The 18880-nt window shown below is 32.6% G+C and overlaps 3 protein-coding genes across 7 annotated transcripts; all 3 read left to right on the top strand.

The window, feature by feature from the left end:
* Positions 1-397: 397 nt before the first annotated feature.
* On the top strand, positions 398-3113 carry LOC111435548 (MDIS1-interacting receptor like kinase 2-like). Of its 3 annotated transcripts, XM_023072955.1 has the most exons (3): positions 398-931; positions 1512-2524; positions 2612-3113. In XM_023072955.1, exons 2-3 carry the CDS (start codon positions 1627-1629, stop codon positions 2992-2994), a joined length of 1281 nt encoding a protein of 426 aa, XP_022928723.1. In that variant the 5' UTR covers positions 398-931; positions 1512-1626; the 3' UTR covers positions 2995-3113. The 3 variants fall into 3 exon arrangements, with proteins under 3 accessions (XP_022928723.1, XP_022928722.1, XP_022928721.1); XM_023072954.1 differs by having other exon boundaries at positions 398-2524; positions 2639-3113; XM_023072953.1 differs by having other exon boundaries at positions 398-2524.
* Positions 3114-6692: 3579 nt separating this feature from the next.
* Positions 6693-9252, top strand: LOC111435549 (MDIS1-interacting receptor like kinase 2-like). The gene is made up of 2 exons (XM_023072956.1): positions 6693-8749; positions 8836-9252. The coding sequence occupies exons 1-2, from the start codon at positions 6694-6696 to the stop codon at positions 9216-9218; spliced, it is 2439 nt and encodes an 812-aa protein (XP_022928724.1). The 5' UTR covers position 6693; the 3' UTR covers positions 9219-9252.
* Positions 9253-11138: 1886 nt separating this feature from the next.
* Positions 11139-13422, top strand: LOC111435550 (60S ribosomal protein L35a-1-like). 3 transcript variants are annotated; one of them, XM_023072957.1, is made up of 6 exons: positions 11139-11270; positions 11351-11424; positions 11516-11551; positions 11740-11968; positions 12061-12103; positions 13201-13422. In XM_023072957.1, the coding sequence occupies exons 2-5, from the start codon at positions 11393-11395 to the stop codon at positions 12100-12102; spliced, it is 339 nt and encodes a 112-aa protein (XP_022928725.1). In that variant the 5' UTR covers positions 11139-11270; positions 11351-11392; the 3' UTR covers position 12103; positions 13201-13422. The 3 variants fall into 3 exon arrangements, with proteins under 3 accessions (XP_022928725.1, XP_022928726.1, XP_022928728.1); XM_023072958.1 differs by having other exon boundaries at positions 11161-11270; positions 11373-11424; XM_023072960.1 differs by having other exon boundaries at positions 11168-11270; positions 11340-11424.
* Positions 13423-18880: the final 5458 nt, after the last annotated feature.

Raw genomic sequence — 18880 nt, 5'->3', positions numbered from 1 at the left:
TTTTTTTTTTTTTTTTTTTTTTTTTTTGTACCAATTTGTTAGAAAATGAGATTCATTTACTATATAAATAGAGACATTCTGACTTAGTAAAGGAGACAATGAGTTGATTTAGTAAAATCCATATTTTAGAAAGGTCGTGACTATTTTCTTGCATTATACATGTCTTACTCACGTCTCTTCTTACAAATAATTATATATTTGAAAGAAAATTCGATCCAAATATCACGTTCAATTTATATATCACAAAAATTAAAATAAAAAAAAATAATAATGATAAATAAGGATTTGATTTTGAGATTTGACTTTTGTGTCTGTTTTGTATGTTGGTTCAAACTAGACTTGTTTAAAATGGCATTTCCGCCATAGCAATTCTCATTACAATTTCTCTCTTATTTCAACTAAAAGTTTACTCATTATCTGTGTGTTCTTATCCCAATCCCAAACATCCACGGAAAGAATATGCCTAGCTTCACTTCCCTTTGGTTTCTGCTCTTTTCTTCGTATCTTTTCTCCAACTTCTTGTTTCATTCAATTTTTACATATTCAAATGCATCGACATTGTTCTCGCATCAACAAGAAGCCGATGCTCTACTCCAAACTGGTTGGTGGGTCAATCATAATATCTCACTTCGTTGTGAATGGAATGACATAATTTGTGATGATTCAGGAAGTATTACACGTATTTACGTAAGTAGGCCGTTGCCCAAAGGGTCTACTCTACAAAACTTGAATTTCTCATCTTTACCTAACTTGAAGGGTCTTTATCTCATTAACTCTAGTCTCCAAGGGGGAATTCCTCCCGAAATATCTCAACTCTCCAAACTCACCTCTTTGTTTTTAGGTTCAAATGATCTTTCCGGCGAGCTTCCTTTGGAATTAGGAAATTTGACAAATTTATTACGGCTTGTTCTTAGTAACAATATGTTCACAGGTACAATCCCTTCAACCATAGGTCGTTTGACCAATTTAGAATATCTAGATCTTTCCTACAATCAAATAGGCGGATTTATTCCATCTGAAATAGGGAATATGAAGAGCTTGGAAATGTTGATTTTATACAATAACGTACTCATTGGTTTAATTTCATCCACCATTGGAAATATAAGTAATCTATCTTATCTCATGATGAATCGTAACAAGCTTAATGGCCCTCTCCCTTCAACCTTTTGGTATTTAACTACGTTAACTTGGTTAGATCTTTCCTACAACTATTTGAATGATTCAATTTCTCCACAAATCCAGAATTTAAAAGGCTTGGTTATTCTTGAACTACAACACAATGCATTCACTAGCCCAATCCTTTTCTCTCTTGTCCATCTTACAAATTTACCCTTCATAGATCTATCATCAAATAGATTCAATGGATCCCTCCCTTTGCATATAGGACATTTAGAAAATTTGAATATTTTGAATGTTAGTTACAACATGCTTAGTGGTCCAATTCCTACGACTTTTGTGGATCTACTCCATAGTAATCCTAGTAATCCTGACGACTATCCCTTCTCACGCAGTTATGGAATTACATTGGAGATTGACTTTAGTCATAACTTCATTGATGGTGAACTTCCCCATTTGTCACTTGATCATATTAGACCTACGAGCATCGACTTTAGCTACAATAATTTCATGGGCAAAATTTCAGATTCCTTCCTTTTCTTTAGAAATATCAACTTATCGTACAACAAGCTTGAAGGCAAGGTTTCTGACCAAATTCTGCATCGTTTTGATGTAAGTGTTGTTTTGGGTAATCAAAAGCTTTGTGGCAGTATTCCCCCGCTTCACCCTTGTGATTCAAAAAATCATGGAAATTTCAAAATGCTGATGATTCTGCTTCCATCAATTTTATTGTTAGTTCTCTGTTTTTCCTGCTTTGCACTTGTTCATTCCCGATCAAAGAAGAGGGTCACCCATGAGACAAAGTCAAATAAGCATGGAAATGTGTTCTGCATATGGGATTATGATGGCAAGATTGCGTATGACGATATTATAGAAGCAACAGAGGACTTCGATATTAAATATTGCATTGGCACTGGTGGGTATGGAAGTGTTTATAGAGCAAGGCTTCCAAACGGTAAGGTCGTAGCTCTAAAGAAACTTCATACCCGTGAAGCCCAAGAGACAACTCTTTTCAAAAGTTTCCAAAATGAAGTTGATATGCTGAAAGAGATAAGGCACAAGAACATCATTAAACTCCATGGATATTGTCTCCATAAGCGTTGCATGTTTCTCATATATGAATACATGGAGAGGGGAAGTCTATTTTGGGTGTTGAGTAACGACAAAGAAGCTGTGGAATTGGATTGGAAGAAAAGATTGAACGTCATACGAAGAGTTTCACATGCCTTGTCATACATACATCATGATTGGATTACTCCAATCATTCATCGGGACGTTACAACCAGTAATATACTTTTGGACTCAAATTTAGAACCTTTTTTATCTGATTTTGGTATCTCCAGATTACTTGATCTTGAGTCATCTTATCATACCACTGTTGGCGGCACTTGTGGATATATAGCTCCAGGTGAGCGCATATTGTCGCAATGATCAATGAACTCTTAATTTATTTTCTTAAACCATTACTTTTAATTCTTTTTCTTTTCAAATTCAGAATTAGCGTACACCGTGGTCATAACAGAAAAATGTGACGTCTACAGCTTTGGAGTGGTGGCATTGGAAGTAATAATGGGAAAACATCCTGTAGAATTATTGAATTCCTTGTGGTCAAAATCTACTCCACATATATTCATCAATGATTTGTTAGACTCACGACTCAAATCTCCTCTACACCAAATTGGAGTTGCACAAAGTATACTTCTCACATTAACATTGGCCTTTGCATGTCTCCATCCAAATCCAAAAGCCCGACCTACAATGCAACATTTGACTCGAGAATTCAACATTCAAAGGCCCTATCAGGTTGAACTCGCATTTAATGAGATTACAATTGAACAACTTTTAAGGCAAGAGATATATCATGTACATAAGATTTAGAAATCATTAGTTTCAACTATGCATTTTATCTTCATTTATGTGTATGTGTTGCAGTAACTTCGAAGGTGTTGTATGCATCCCAACACAAGGACATCTAAAATAAAAAAAATTTAATTGGAGAAACTAAACCTTAACGGACTATTCCATGGCTCCATAGTAAACATGGACAACCCTCTAGAATAGGGGTCATTCAACCCGACAACCCGGACCAACCTAACCTAAACTATAAGGGTTGGGTTAGGTTGAATTAGCATTTCGAGTAAGGTTGGGTTCATTTTTCGAAACCCAAACTAAATCGATTCGGTTTCGAGTTCGAAAGCAAAATCTTCGAGTTGACTCGAAAAATAAAAATATATAAAAAATATTTAAAATCTGATCAGAGTTGTACCAAGTTCAATCTAAGAATACTAACACTTGGGTTCAATGCTAGACAAATACAAATTTCTTTGTTGTTTTATTATTTTTTTATTATTATATATTTTTTTATTTTTTTATTGTGTTATTTATTATTTTTAATTTCTTTGTTTAATTTCTTTTATATATATCTATATATATATATTATATATATATATATATATATATATATATATATATTTTTTTTTTTTTTTTTAAATACCTCATGATTTATACATACTTTTTTTTTTCTTTATTTATATTTTTAATTTCTTTGATTAGTTTCTTCTTTTTTTTAATTTCTTTGTTTAATTTCTTTTATATATATATTTCAAAAATACCTTATAATTTATAAATTACTTTTTTTTCGTTAATTTTTTTATTTTTAATTTTTTTGATTAGTTTCTTTTATATATTTTTTTTATTTTTTATTTTTTTATTTTTAATTACTTTATTTAATTTCTTTAATAAATACCTTATAATTTATAAATTACTTTTTTTTCGTTAATTTTATTATTTTTAATTTTTTTGATTAGTTCTTTTATATATATTTTTTATTTTTTATTTTTTTATTTTTTTATTTTTTTATTTTTTTATTTTTTTATTTTTTTTTATTTTTAATTACTTTATTTAATTTCTTTTATATATATATTTTAAAAATACCTTAAGATTTATACATACATTTAAGTTATTTTGAAATAGCATTTAAGTTTCATAAATTTTATATATATATATACATGAATAATTTTAAAGTATATTCTAAATTTTAATATATTTATTATCTATTTGTTGCAATATTATTATATCATAATTTACATATATTTATATTTTTTCTAATAGTTTAAGACTCGTAAAGTCACGAATAAATAAACATATTTCAATTAAAATATTTTTATATATTTTTTATTTTTGTTATTTTTGTTATATACTATACGTTTAAAGTAATCATTTTTTTATTTATTTAATTTTATGAATTATCTTTATATTTTTGTTACTTTATCCAATTCTCAAGAAAAGTTGGTATTTAGTTGTCTTTCGTTTTATGACAATGTTGAACTATGTTAATATGTTACAATTTTCGGTCGTTGTTTTTGTTGATTTTTTTTTTTTTTCTGAATAATTATAGATTGACTTGTGTTTGTTTGTGAACTTTTAATATATTTTACCTAAGATTGTATCCGAATAATTATAAATGGTAGATAAATAAAACTTTTAATATATTTTCTTTTTACATTTTTTTTTCCATTTATTAAACTTTACTTTACACGACACTCTTGATTATATCAAAAAAAAAAGAAAATATCTTAGTCTAATATTGATATATTGTCTTTATTTATGTCATAAATGAATCTCCTTTTTCTGGTTGAATTTTTAAATATAAAATAATAATTATTTTTAAAAAAAATAGAAAACAAACAAACTAAAAAATTATCTAATTCAATAATATTGATGAACGCTCAAATATCTCCAACATGACTTACTTTTACATCTAATCAGAAAAACACCCATTCATTTTATTTATTGAAAATTATTTTAAAAAATCATTAATTTCAATAAATAAATAAAGCTAGAATTTCGGACATTCTTAGAATGGTTTTTAATCGGGTGGCCTCCATTATCTTTCACCTTGGTAATAAAGTGGGAGATCAATTATTAGCCAATGCAATTCGAATATAATTAAAATTATTTTCTATAATTTAGGAGAAAAAGATGAATAGACATTACATTGATATATGTAATTTAAGAGGAACGGATGAATAGACATTACATTGATGTATGCAATAATGCAAGAAAATGGTCCCGACTTTTTCTAAAAAATGGGTCTAAATATAGAAAATAAATATGTGTTTACTCTGTCAAGTGGGGAAGGTTTTCTGTAAAGAAAGGGACATTAAAGTGAAAGACAACTACCTTTCACATCTCGACTCACCAAAATCCATTTATTTTCTATTTTCTATTTATTTCTCTTAAAATTACAAAAATTAATATTTAAATCCCATTTGTGGATAGATCAATTTTTCAACCGTAATTCAAAACATACGTAAATAGTCCAAGTCAAAAAGCTCGAATTTTTATTTAATTGAAAATTTGGAAGTGTTACGTTTAATATCATAATACAATTAAATGATTTTTTTTCATAATAAAAAAAGCGGGTCGTTACACATATGCTTTTATATGTGATGTTATGTTATATTACACTACGCTGTATGATACACCAAATTATGTTGTGGTATAAATGAAATGCTATGATATGTCATGATTTGCTATGATATGCTATAATATGTTATGAAATAAGGAAATCTATGATGCACCACCTCTCTATGTCATGTCATGGAAGCTATATTATATATGAAATAATATATAAGAATTACGAACGTATAATTATCGGATTCAACATGTCGTGAAAGAATGAAGGTTTGTCTTGCATCATTTATTATGCCACGATTGAAAGTATGGGAACCTTACGCACAATGGTGTGTTCATGTGTATTGGGATACTTCACCATTATAATGAGTATGAAAACGTACATTATGAGATTGATTATGACGTTTATGTTCGTCATAATGATACGACGTCTGCTATTCCCTCGAGGTGTCTGCAATAGCCCATCAACGAGAGCTACCCCGACCAACAGACTTAGGGGGTGTGCAAACCTCCCTGGTGGGTCCATGTTCGCATGTGTGGGTCGTGTGTAAAGAAATACTACACATTCAATTCAACCCAGACTGGAAAGGGGCCTGAGAGAATGTAATTTCAATTAAATCCTCCCCATGCACCAATATAATTAAAATTAATTTGTGTAATTTAAGAGAAAGAGATGTCTAGACACTGATATATACACGTCAAGACATTTTTAAAAAATGGGTCCAAGAAATAAAATAAATATCTTTTACTCGGTCATGACTTATAAAGTTTTCTCCTAAAGAAAGAGACACGGACTCCAAGACACAAACTTACACATCCCGACTTAAAAAAAACACATTTATTTATTTATTTATTTGCATTATTGCATATAGGAATACATAAATATCTACCGATCTATTTCTCTTAAATTATAAAAATTAATATTTAAATTCGATTTATGGATGACGAGCTTTCCACCTTAAAACTTTAGATAATCCGAAATATTTGAAAAAAAATCCGACTTAAATATGAGGTTCAATTTCTATATAAAAATAAATCAAAACCAATAAAAAAAAATTGATAAATAGGATTTTTGTCTCTTCCTATGATAGGTTGGAACTAAACTTATTTAAAAGGGCATTTCTACTAAAGCAATACTCATTACAATCTCTCTCAAAGAATATGTCTAACTTCACTTCCCTTTGGTTTCTACTCGTTTTCTCGTATTTTTTCTCCAACTTCTTGTTTGATTCAATTTTTACATATTCAAATGCATCGACACTGTTCCCGCTTCAACAAGAAGGTGATGCTCTAATCCAAGCTGGTTGGTGGGTCAATCAAAATATTTCACTTCGTTGTAAATGGAAAGGCATAACTTGTGATGCTTCGGGAAGTATTATAATGATTCAGGTACGGAGGTCATTGCCCAACGGGTCTACTCTACACAACTTGAATTTCTCATCTTTACCTAACTTGAAGGGTCTTTATCTCATTAACTCTAGTCTCCAAGGGGGAATTCCTCCCGAAATATCTCAACTCTCCAAACTCACCTCTTTGTTTTTAGGTTCAAATGATCTTTCCGGCGAGGTTCCTTTGGAATTAGGAAATTTGACAAATTTATTAGAGCTTGATCTTAGAAACAATATGTTTACCGGTACAATCCCTTCAACCATAGGTCGTTTGACCAATTTAAAGACTCTAGATCTTTCCCACAACCAAATAGGTGGATTTATTCCATCTCAAATAGGGAACATGAAGAGCTTGACAGGCCTGTATTTAGGCAATAACTTGATCATTGGTTCAATTCCATCCGCGTTTGGAAATTTAAGTAATCTATCTAATATTGTGATGAAACATAATAAGCTTATTGGCCCACTCCCTACCACCTTTTGGTCTTTAACTCGGTTGATTTGGTTAAGTCTTTCCTACAACTACTTTAATGATTCTGTTTCTCAAAAAATTCAGAAGTTTAAAGGCTTGGAAATTCTTGAACTACATGAAAATGTGTTCTCGGGCCCAATCCTTTTCTCTGTCGTCCATCTTACTAATTTATCCATCCTAAATCTATCGTCAAATAGATTCAATGGAACCATCCCCGTGCAAATAGATCATTTAGAGAAATTGAATATTTTGAATGTTAGTTACAACATGTTCAGTGGTCCAATTCCTGCGACTCTCGTGGGACTGCTTTATAGTACTCATTCTCCCTACTATGTCTTAAATAATGGAATTACATTGGAGATTGACTTCAGTCATAACTTCATTGATGGTGAACTTCCCCGTTTGTCACTGGATAATCATTTAAGGCCTACAAGCATCAACATTAGCTACAATAATCTCGTAGGCAAAATTTCAGATTCCTTCCTTTTCTTTAGAAGTGTCAATTTATCGTATAACAAGTTTGAAGGTGAAGTTTGTGACCAAATTCTACATCGTTTTGATGTAAGTGCTGTTTTGGGTAATCAAAAGCTTTGTGGCAGTATTCCCCCGCTTCATCCTTGTGATTCACAGAATCATGGAATTTTCAAAATGCTGATGATTCTGCTTCCCTCAGTTTTCTTTTTCGTTCTCTGTTTTTCTTGCTTCACTCTTGTTCGTTCCCGATCAAAGAAGAAGGTCACCCATGAGATAGAGTCAAATAAGCATGGGAATGTGTTCTGCATATGGGATTATGATGGGAAGGTTGCGTATGACGATATTATAGAAGCAACAGAAGACTTCGATATTAAATATTGCATTGGTACAGGTGGGTATGGAAGTGTTTATAAAGCAAGTCTTCCAAACGGTAAAGTTGTAGCTTTAAAGAAACTCCACACCCGTGAAGCTCAAGAGAGAACTGTTTACAAAAGTTTCCAAAATGAAGTTGATATGTTGAAAGAGATACGGCACAGGAACATCATTAAACTTTATGGATATTGCCTCCATAAGCGTTCCATGTTTCTGATTTATGAATACATGGAGAGGGGAAGCTTATTTTGGGTGTTGAGTAACGACACAGAAGCAGTGGAATTGGATTGGAAGAAAAGACTGATCATCCTACAAAGAGTTTCACATGCTTTATCATACATACACCATGATTGCATTACTCCAATCATTCATCGGGACGTTACAACCTGTAATATACTTTTGGACTCAAATCTAGAAGCTTTTCTATCCGATTTTGGTATCTCAAGATTACTCGATCATGAGTTATCTTATCATACCACTGTTGGCGGCACTTGTGGATATATAGCTCCGGGTGAGCACATATCATCACAATGATCAATGAATTCTTAATTGATTTTCTTAAATCATTACTTTTAATCTTTTTCTTTTTTGATTCAGAATTAGCATACTCGGTGGTCATATCAGAAAAATGTGACGTGTACAGCTTTGGAGTGGTGGCATTGGAAGTAATAATGGGTAAGCATCCCGGAGAACTATTAACTTACTTGTGGTCTAAATCTATTCCACGAATATTCATCAAGGATTTGTTAGACTCACGGCTCAAATCTCCTTTACTCCAAATTGGACTGACACAAAGTATACTTCTCACATTAACGTTAGCCTTTGCATGTCTCCATCCAAATCCAAAAGCCCGACCTACAATGCAACATTTGACTCGAGAATTCAACATTCGAAGGCCCTATCAGGATGAACTCGCATTTAACGAGATTACAATTGATCAACTTGTAAAGCAAGAGATATATTATGTACATCAGATTTAGAAATTATTAATTTAGATTATGCATTTTCTCTTCATTTATATGTGTTTCGAGTCACCCAATTCTTACAAACGTAGAACTTGTCATGAAATAGCAACCTGAATGCTTAAAAATCAAGTACTAACCTTTGAATTTTTCTTGAATAAGGGTAGCCTTCTAATTACTCAAACACCATGGGCTATCTTAAACCTTATCCCGAGGTAGCTTCTTGATGGCTTAAAACCAAGGATGAACCCCAAACATAACATAAACGTATAACACACCTCTGTCATGGTACTTAATAACCTTCAAGGTCTTAAAAGGATTCATTCGAGTGCATAATTCTTGAGGTTATTTGATAGGAGCATTCGAGTCCTTTTTTTGTATGTCACGAACATTTCATAATAACATGCATAGTATCATAAGGTTATAACGTATCTCTTAAAGATTCTAGAAGGATCTTGAATCTTGGTTAAGGGTCATTAGGGGTAATTTTGTCCTTTCCCATAATTCTTGACTTATACCCGTAACATGTTCTATAAGCTTTGTGCTCCGATATATTCCTTCTTATGGTCATAATTAAGTCTCTTATAACCTTGAGAAATCCTTGTGGTCTTAAAAACTTAAAGTCCTTATAGGGGTATTTTGGTCCTTTATCACATTTTCTTGGTTTAGGTTCTTATAAATAGGTCTTCTTTAGGTGTTCGAGTATTGAAATATCTTACCAATCTTTAGGGGCATTTTAGTCATTTAAACCTTTAATTCTTGGTTTAGTGTCTAAACGTGCTCCAATGACTTTGAAAATTTATATGATCTTTAAAGACTATAAAATAATATCTCTTATAAAGTTTCATTATATTTGGAAATCATCTGGGTCGTGAACGAGGTAGTTTACCGTAGGGTCATTTTGGTTATTTTGCATCGTTGCTTAGTTTAGCTATCCAATGACCACCAATTTTTATATATCACCTTAACATATCATATTTTACCTAGCATTAAAATTTTGCGGATAACGGAATTCATTCCGTAGATTACTTTAACGTTACTTACGTTACTTGATTCCTAAGTAAAACGTTTGGTTTATGGCCTAACTCATTGTCCTTGGGTCATTTCTTCTATATTCCTTTAAATCATACGTAACTTAAGGTTCATATTGTATTCCAAGCATTTCCTACAAGTATTTGTTAAGAAAAAACTAAGATGGCTACTTACCTCATTGTTGACATTCGAGTCTTCGATTCTCAAGCTTTTTGCTAGATCCATTTTTGAGATATCATGTGTTGACAAAATGTATTGACAAATCATTAAGATTTTCTGTCACGTGAATCATATCTGCACTACCAACATGTTTTAATCCATATATTGGCAAACAATTTTCATCCATGTATGTCTTAGTCAATTAAAATATGCTCGAGATATTCTTACTCATGCTGCAAACTAGTACACACCCGATAGTTGTTCTTCAACACCGGACGGTTGATGGTTCTCCTTTCCCTGATCCTACTCTCTATCGATCTCTTATTGGTGCCCTTCATTACTTGACCATTACACGCCCTATATGTCCTTACTGTCAAGTGTATTCTTCGCTATGTCAAGGGAACAATCTACTTTAGTCTTACCTTTCGTTCATACATTGTTCCTAGTGTGCGAGTGGCTTATTCAGATGCTGACTGGGCTATCTATCTCGATACTCATCGTTCTGCATTGGTAACAATCTCGTTTTTTGGAGTGACAAGAGACAATAACAACTTTTAAAATAAAATTATAAAAGTTAATATTTTGTAACTTTTTTTAAAAAAATTGAAAGGTAATAATGAAATTTTGAATTTTTAAAAAAATAAAAATATTACGAAACATTTTGAAGGTTTTTTTTTTTTTTTTTTTTAATTTTTAAATTTTTAAATTTTTATTAATTTAGACTTAATCTATCTATTGCGCTAAAAGGGAAACCCTAGAAATTTCTTAAATGATTTTGACCCTCAAATCCCCGTTATAAAAAGTTCCGTCTTCTTCAAGTGGTCACCTTCTTCTCTGAACCGCTGCTCCATCTTCCTCTCTTCAACCTGCAAATCTAAGGTGATTATTCCTCAAAGATTTCCATTTTTTTTCTTACCAATAGCATTTACATTTGGTTACCGATCTTAGTTCTTCGCGAGTCTTGAACGAGTCATTTTACAGAATCCTAACCTGCGGCAGCCATGGTGAAGGGAAGTCAGGGAGAAAGAATCAGGTCTCTCTCCGAACCCTAGATCAACCCGATTTGATTACTTGAATTTCTTTGTTTTTTTTACCGCTTTGCTAATGTATTGTGTTTGTTTCAGACTCTACGTCAGAGGAACAGTCCTTGGGTACAAAAGGTAATTGGTTTCGCTTCGATTATCGATTATTGGACTGTTTTTTTTTTTCGTGATGAGTACTTTTTAAGTGTAGTTTGATGCCAGAAAATTGATGAAACTGGATTTGAAATATGCGTTAGGTTTAGTGATTAGTTAGTGAGGGATGCTATTGTTTGTGTGGGAGCTAAGAACTTGGAATTGGTATTTAGGTCCAAGTCAAACCAGTATCCAAGAACATCACTGATTCAGATTGAAGGTGTGAATACCAAGGAAGAGGTTGCATGGTATGCTGGAAAACGGTTGGCATATATTTACAAGGCCAAAGTGAAGCAAAATGGAACTCACTATCGGTGCATTTGGGGCAAGGTATCCAGACCTCATGGTAACAGTGGCATTGTTCGAGCTAAGTTTAAGTCAAACTTGCCCCCAAAATCCATGGTAATGTGGAATGAGTAGCTGTTTCTTCATATTTGTTCAATGATGGTATATTGGGATAGGTTTTCTGATTGAATTTCTGGACAATTTTGCAGGGTGATAAAATTAGGGTATTTATGTACCCCAGCAACATATGAGGTACACTCCCCTCCACCACTCTTTTTGATGTAGAAAGGGAAAAACCATCCATGCTGTTTATCTTAATGTGATAAAACAACAGTATGCTTGATATTGCATTCCAATATTCAATTTTTGTTTGCTTTACTTAATGGGATTTGTGATGTAGTCCTGTGATCATTGTATCATTTGTGATATGTTTTTCTCAATATTTGTTTTTGTTTGTCTGTTCTTGGGTGTTGTTATATCTTATGTGTGTTTATTTCAGAATATTCATGGATTCTTTTGTCTCTTCAATCTCTAATTTGGAGCATGATGGCAATCAGATGTTCTTGAGATGTCTTTATGTATTCTTCCAATAGTGCAGTGCGTTTTATAGGGCTGCAATACTGTGCTGTTTCGTGTTCCGAAGATTCGATTTATGTTTTCTAAAATTCTAATCTGTTACACAGATTTTTTATTTTACCTTAATATCTTTGGCTCTAGCTTTATGTCTTGTCCTCACGATGGAATTTTTAGTTTTACTTTTGGACCAATTTCATATAATTCTTTTTTCTAAGTTCATTTCTTGACAATTCACATAATCCAGTCCATACCTGTTATAGATTGGATATCTTTCTCTTGTCTGGTTATACTTTTCTAGCCCTGGTTCTAGCAACCTCTGCGTCCTGTAGTACTCCGTTGTATTTCATATGAACTGATGGAAGCCAGATTGGATTCGTAGTTGACTTGGATCTATCTATATTTTCCTTTTATTGTTTTGTTTTTACAACACAGTTCATGTTTAGTTGATAAGTTCAGGGTAAACTTCATTTCTCGATTATCGACAAACGAAAATCATTCTGCCATGTCGTTTTCTTAAAATGGATTTTTCAACGTCGTGAATCAAGACACCACAAATTGTTATTATTTGACCAGTGTTCATCCATGAATGGGGTTTCATTTCCTATACCGATTCTGTCGTAGAACCTTCGTGTGTCGTGATTGTGAATCTAATTAATATCCGTATCTGTAGGAGTGTTTGTCTAAACTTATAAAACCAGACGCCTTCACTTCTAAATGTTTTACTGCTTAGTTTATGTAGCGTTGTTTCTGATCTCTTTTTTATTTTTTTGCAGTTCCTCAAATCAGCTAGCTAGAGGGGTAAGGTTTCGTTTCTTTCTCGACTTGATGGATCGATAGTTTTCTTTTACTTTACTGGACGCAATGTTTAGATGATGATGTTTTGATGTGAAACTTGACTAAATTTGGAAGGATCATTATGGAATCATACTTTGAATTTTGACCTAGTTTAATTTAGTGTGAAGGCATCTCTGCAAGACTTCACTTGCATTTAGATATCTGTTCTTGATACTATTGTGAGTTTAAGAAGCTTGATGGCAATAGCATGGCTTCGCATTAAATCCTAACATTTTGTGGGTCGGCGACGATATGGTATCACTTCCCATTAGAAGTTGAGATATCATATTTTTTCATACTTAGGAATGGATAGATTAAATTTGTAAGTAATGATAATAAACTACAATTAATTAAAATTAATTAAATATTCTATTGTAATGATAAATTCTTTTGTTTTGTTCTATTAATATAATTATAGAAGATTTATAAGCTTATTTAAAATAATTTACACTAATATATAATTATTTACTTTGTATATTGTTTCTGAAAGTTAAATTAAATTTTAAATAATTTGACTTAATAAAAAATAAAATAGTTAACAAAAATTAATTATCTATTATAATAATGTGTGTAATAAAATTGTTAAAAGAATGAGTGGGGTCTAACGTTAAAATTATTTTTTATTTTTATTATTTTTTTTTAAATTGAGAGGTATTAATGGATCTTTTTTATAGTTTAAGGGTATTTATGAAATACTATTCCAGGTTATTGTTGAAATAAAATATTAATGAAATTTTGAAGTTTAAGAGTATTTGTGGCAATATTAAAAGTTTAAGAGTATTTGTGACAATATTAAAAATTAACGGTATGTGAATTAATAATCATGAAACACTGTTAAAAGTTCAGGGTATTGTCGAAACAAAATATAAACGGTTTCTATTTAAATCTAATGATAAATATGTTTTTGAGATTTTTTTTTAATAATTTAAAGGTATTACACTTTTGAAAGTTTAGATGTATTTTTTAGATAAATTATAAAGTGCAAAGTTTAAAAGTATTTTTATTAATTTAGCCTACACTTAAATAGAAGGTGAGTCTTAGATACTAAGACTTGTAACGCTTCATTCTTTTAATTCTTTAATTCTTTTAAGTGTTTTTCAACCGTACTTGATATGAAAACTCTAGCTAATTGGATCTAAGAACCTTTACGAATATGCAAATCCCTAGACCCAAATGTTAAAACCTCCAAATTAAGATGATTTCATTCCAAGGAAGAAGATAAAACTTGTTATTAAACTCAAGATTGGAGAAAACTCAAATGTTAGAACTCAAGAAAACTTGTTATACCCTAGAATCGCTACCGTCATTCATTCTTATTTTGATATCCCTTCATCTCCCTCTGTACCTACAAGGTTCGGACCTGCGCACAAAGAGTTGTATTAGCAATTAATTTATCCTCTTGGCTAGCAAAGCTACGACACCATTTGGTAGTAATCACTCGTGTGCATCAAGGTGTTCCCTGGCTCGTTAGTCCTTTCTTCCATGGCGTTATCTACACTATACGACGGTGTCATGGGGTTTTGCGACCATTTGTCTCCCTCTCTCTTTTCTTCCCTCTTGTTTTCGATGTTTCTATGTTTTGTGTTTTTGGTGGGCATAACGAGATAGTTGGACTTAATGAGAGTGGAACAAACATGTCTTTGGGAGAGGTTGCCCGAGAATTCTGGTGAGTCGCCGGAATTCTTCGGGTTGCCATGATCAAGGGTAAACTCACAGTTCGAGGTCTTGAATATGTCAAGGGCTGAACGTTGAACATCATAGTCAACGTTGAATACCTAGATAAAAATGGTCCAAATTTGACGTATATCAGAGGAATCAATCTCAATTAGCTTGGTGAGTATTAAATATGAGTGTTGAGTTTTCATAAAGATCAAGTATGATGATGTATTGATTCATGTGTTAAATGCCATAGTTGGGTTGGGTTAGATTTTATTTATTCGGTTTGGACTGGATTAAAATTTTTTAAAATAGAAAATTTAGGTCGGTTTGTAGGTTGACATTTTTTTAAATCAAGCCGACCAACTCGAAAATAGGGTTACAACCTAATTCAACTCCACCTATTTTTAAAATTATTATAAAGATTTTAGAATATTTAATATTTGGTACTGAAGTGAATGTTTAATATTTGAGTTTTATTAAATTTTAGTTATTAATATAACAATACAGTAGATAAGTATATTTTTTTAAATAATAATAATAATTAAAAAAAAAACAACTTGATGATCCAATCAAGTCCAACTCCGAGGGTTGTATTAGGTTGGGTTGTGAATTCTATTTTAGTTGCTCAGGTCACCAACCCAACCAACCCAAATTTCGGGTTGGTCCAGATGATTTCCCCAATCAAACCCAACTCAACTTCTATTGTAACCGTCCAAGTCCACAGCTAGCAGATATTCTCCTATTTGGACTTTTCCTTCAGGGTTCTCCTCGTTTTTAAACTCTTTACTGACAGGTTTCCACACTCTTATAAAAAAATATTTCATTTCCCTCTCCAACCCATGTGAGATCTCACATGTATACACCGACTTATATGGTTCTCTCTAACCCGTCTCTCACTAAAATTTGTATCGCATGATCGATTTTCTTTCGAAAAAGTCTCTCGTGTTTGAATACAATTCAAAGCGGGATTCTTACCCCTAACCCTAACAATGAATTTGTAGGGAATTTGTTGATGAAAAGGCAAGCTTAGATAAGATGACCATAAATGTTAGTTAGCCTATCAATGCTTTAAACCAATGCTTTAATGGAAACCACATGGGCTGCTATTTATTTATTTATTTATTTATTTATTTATTTTGTAGTTAGAAATAAATAATCATTTAAAGAGAGTTTTATAACGAAAATACCCCATAACCACCAAATAATAATAATAATAAAATAACTCAACTCTCTTAAAATTTAAAATTATAGTTTTGTTAAATATTCAATTTCAAAAATAATATTCCTAGATATTAATTCATATAAAAAAATTTGACTATGATATTTACGTATGAAAAATGTTAAAACCGTCCTATTCGAGTAGTATTGTTGCTGTCTTCTTTACAACTTTTGTTGTTGCTAAAATGACATGGAATGATTGAGCAACTAGTCCGATTGATTATGTGAGCCCACCGTTATCAACGGGACGATGGATACTTCCATCAAGAAGTATATCAAAAAGTTAGTGTCGGATAGTGTCGGGCTAGCTGAAAAGTAAAGTTTATCAAAAGCTTAGCGGGAAATATCACATTTATTAAAGAAATGCTCTAAAAGCAAAAATAAAGATTTAAAAGACTTTTTTTTAATCCACTCCCTCTTAAGAGTTAGTGTCCTCACTAACACACAGTCCGGTATCGACTCTAAAACCATTTGTAATAGACTCAAGTCCACTGCTAGCAGATATTGGCCGTTTTGGCTCGTTATATATCGTCGTCAGTCTCACAATTTTAAAACGCGTCTATTAGGTAGAGGTTTCCATGCCTCTATAAAAAATAACTTGTTTCCCTCTCCAACTAATGAAGATATGTAGCTGTTGAGATATATTATTTAAGGAATATATCGTACATATTATATCTTAATATTCTTTCCTTTATGATTTGATTTACAATATATTTTATATTTTATTCTCAGTATTTAATTATTTTATATTTTCCTCATTTGTACGTATGAGTTGCTAGCTTGTATCGGATATCAATATCAATGAGAATACACACCTTTCCAATTTTATTTCTATTTCTATTTCTCATTCTTAACAGTAGCGGACACTATATGATGATTTATATTTTTTGAATTTGATAACATGTAAGGGTGCGGTTAAGATTCATGTAACGATCCTTAAAACTTTTAATGATAGACACCGGGTGAACTCAAGGGTAAAAAAGACAATAATTTTTTTTTTTCACTTTTTATACAATGAGGAATACTCGAAAGTGATTTTCAAATAATAAATAGTAAAATCATCGTAAAAAAAAAAAAGTGTCGGTTGAGTCAACATTAAAATAGTTTACAAAATGACATGAGTTTCGAGAAGACGACAGTAAAATAATACAAGTAAAGAACAACTCGATCTAGGGGTCCCTCCTACAACCGTACGTGTTAGTCATACTTGTTCAATGCGTGTTGCATGTGGCCGCATGTTGAATATCCTGGTTATGTTTGTCTAGGACGTGTTGTCCATGGGCATATGATGCATGATCGGTCACCAAAATCATGTTACACTCGTCAGGGCTAAAATGTCCCAAGATGTACTATAAGGGGATGTGATTAGTTGTCAATCTTCCTACACGTGTTATATGCTATTGAAGTTGTTGTTGCTTATTCTCTTTTGGCTTATAACATTGATTTTTTTCAAATTGTTTTCAATGCATTTCCTTACTCACGTTTTCTAAAATATTTCTTTCAAACGTGACAGAGGCTCGATCATACACTAAGGTTGTTTGCAAAGTTTGACTTTCTATACGACTCACTTGTTCGCTAGGTTAATAAGTGTCATACAATTGCAGTCTCGCTACTACAAGAGTGCAATTGCGACACACGACTCTATATGCTCCCACCATCGAATAGTGGTCTACGATCCATTTCTCAATAATAAAATGCAATAATTAGTATAGAAATGTTTTGTACGCAACTGACTTGTAAACTCTCATCACAAACTTCTCATATTCAATGTTTCTTAAACAATAGACTCAATCAGAATTCTAAAGTTAGCCAATTTCATGGGCAGAGTTCTAACCTAGCCCTCTTAGGTTCTTAGGGTTCAAATACCCTGCTTACTCCTAAGAGTGTAAGTTATCCATTAGGGTATGTAATGACCCAGATCCACCGTTAGAAGATATTGTCCTCTTTGATCTTGCCCGAGTAGCAGATATTGTCTTTTTGGGCTTCCCTTTCGAGCTTCCCCTAAAGACTTTAAAAGTTGCCTGCTAGGGGAAGGTTTCCACACCCTTATAAATAGTGGTTTGTTCTCCTCTCCAATCAATGTGGGACATCACAATCCACCCCCCTTCGAGGCCCAGTGTTCTCGCTAGCTCTCTTTCCTTCCTCCAATCAATGTGGGACTGCCCCTAAATCCACCCCCTTTGAGGCTAGCACTCTTTCCTTCCTCCAAGGAATGTCAGACCGCCCCCAAATCCACACCCTTTGGGGCCCAGCGTCCTTACTGGCACACCACCTCATGTCTACCCCCTTCGGGGAACAACGAGAAGGCTGACACATCGTCTAGTGTCTGGCTTTGATACCATTTGTAACGACCCAGATTCACTGTTAGCAGATATTGTCCTCTTTAGGCTTTCCATTTCGGGCTTCTCTTCAAGGCTTTAAAACGCGTCTGCTAGGGGAAGATTTCCACACCCTTATAAATAATAGTCTGTTCTTCTCCCCAACCAATATGGGACATCACAGGGTATATTCACGTTTCAAGGTGAACTTAGCCTCTGATTTCCTACTCTCCATGGTCCATCTAGTCATCGTGCTTCTTGTGCATAAGTCAAAGAATCCTCATCTATCTTGGGTTCTAGAGAAGTCTAACAGATATCGAGGAGTCGTCACTCACCATAAGTAACATTTCAGTCTCCCTATATCTCCATAAGTGACTACTAATAGCACCTAACGAGCTCTTTATTCTCTTGACATTCAAGACTC

This window comes from Cucurbita moschata, unplaced genomic scaffold, assembly GCF_002738365.1.
Source record: "Cucurbita moschata cultivar Rifu unplaced genomic scaffold, Cmos_1.0 Cmo_Scf00049, whole genome shotgun sequence".
Taxonomy (NCBI): domain Eukaryota; kingdom Viridiplantae; phylum Streptophyta; class Magnoliopsida; order Cucurbitales; family Cucurbitaceae; genus Cucurbita; species Cucurbita moschata.
The sequence above is the reverse complement of the archived record's forward strand: the minus strand, read 5'-3'. Positions and strand labels throughout refer to the sequence as shown.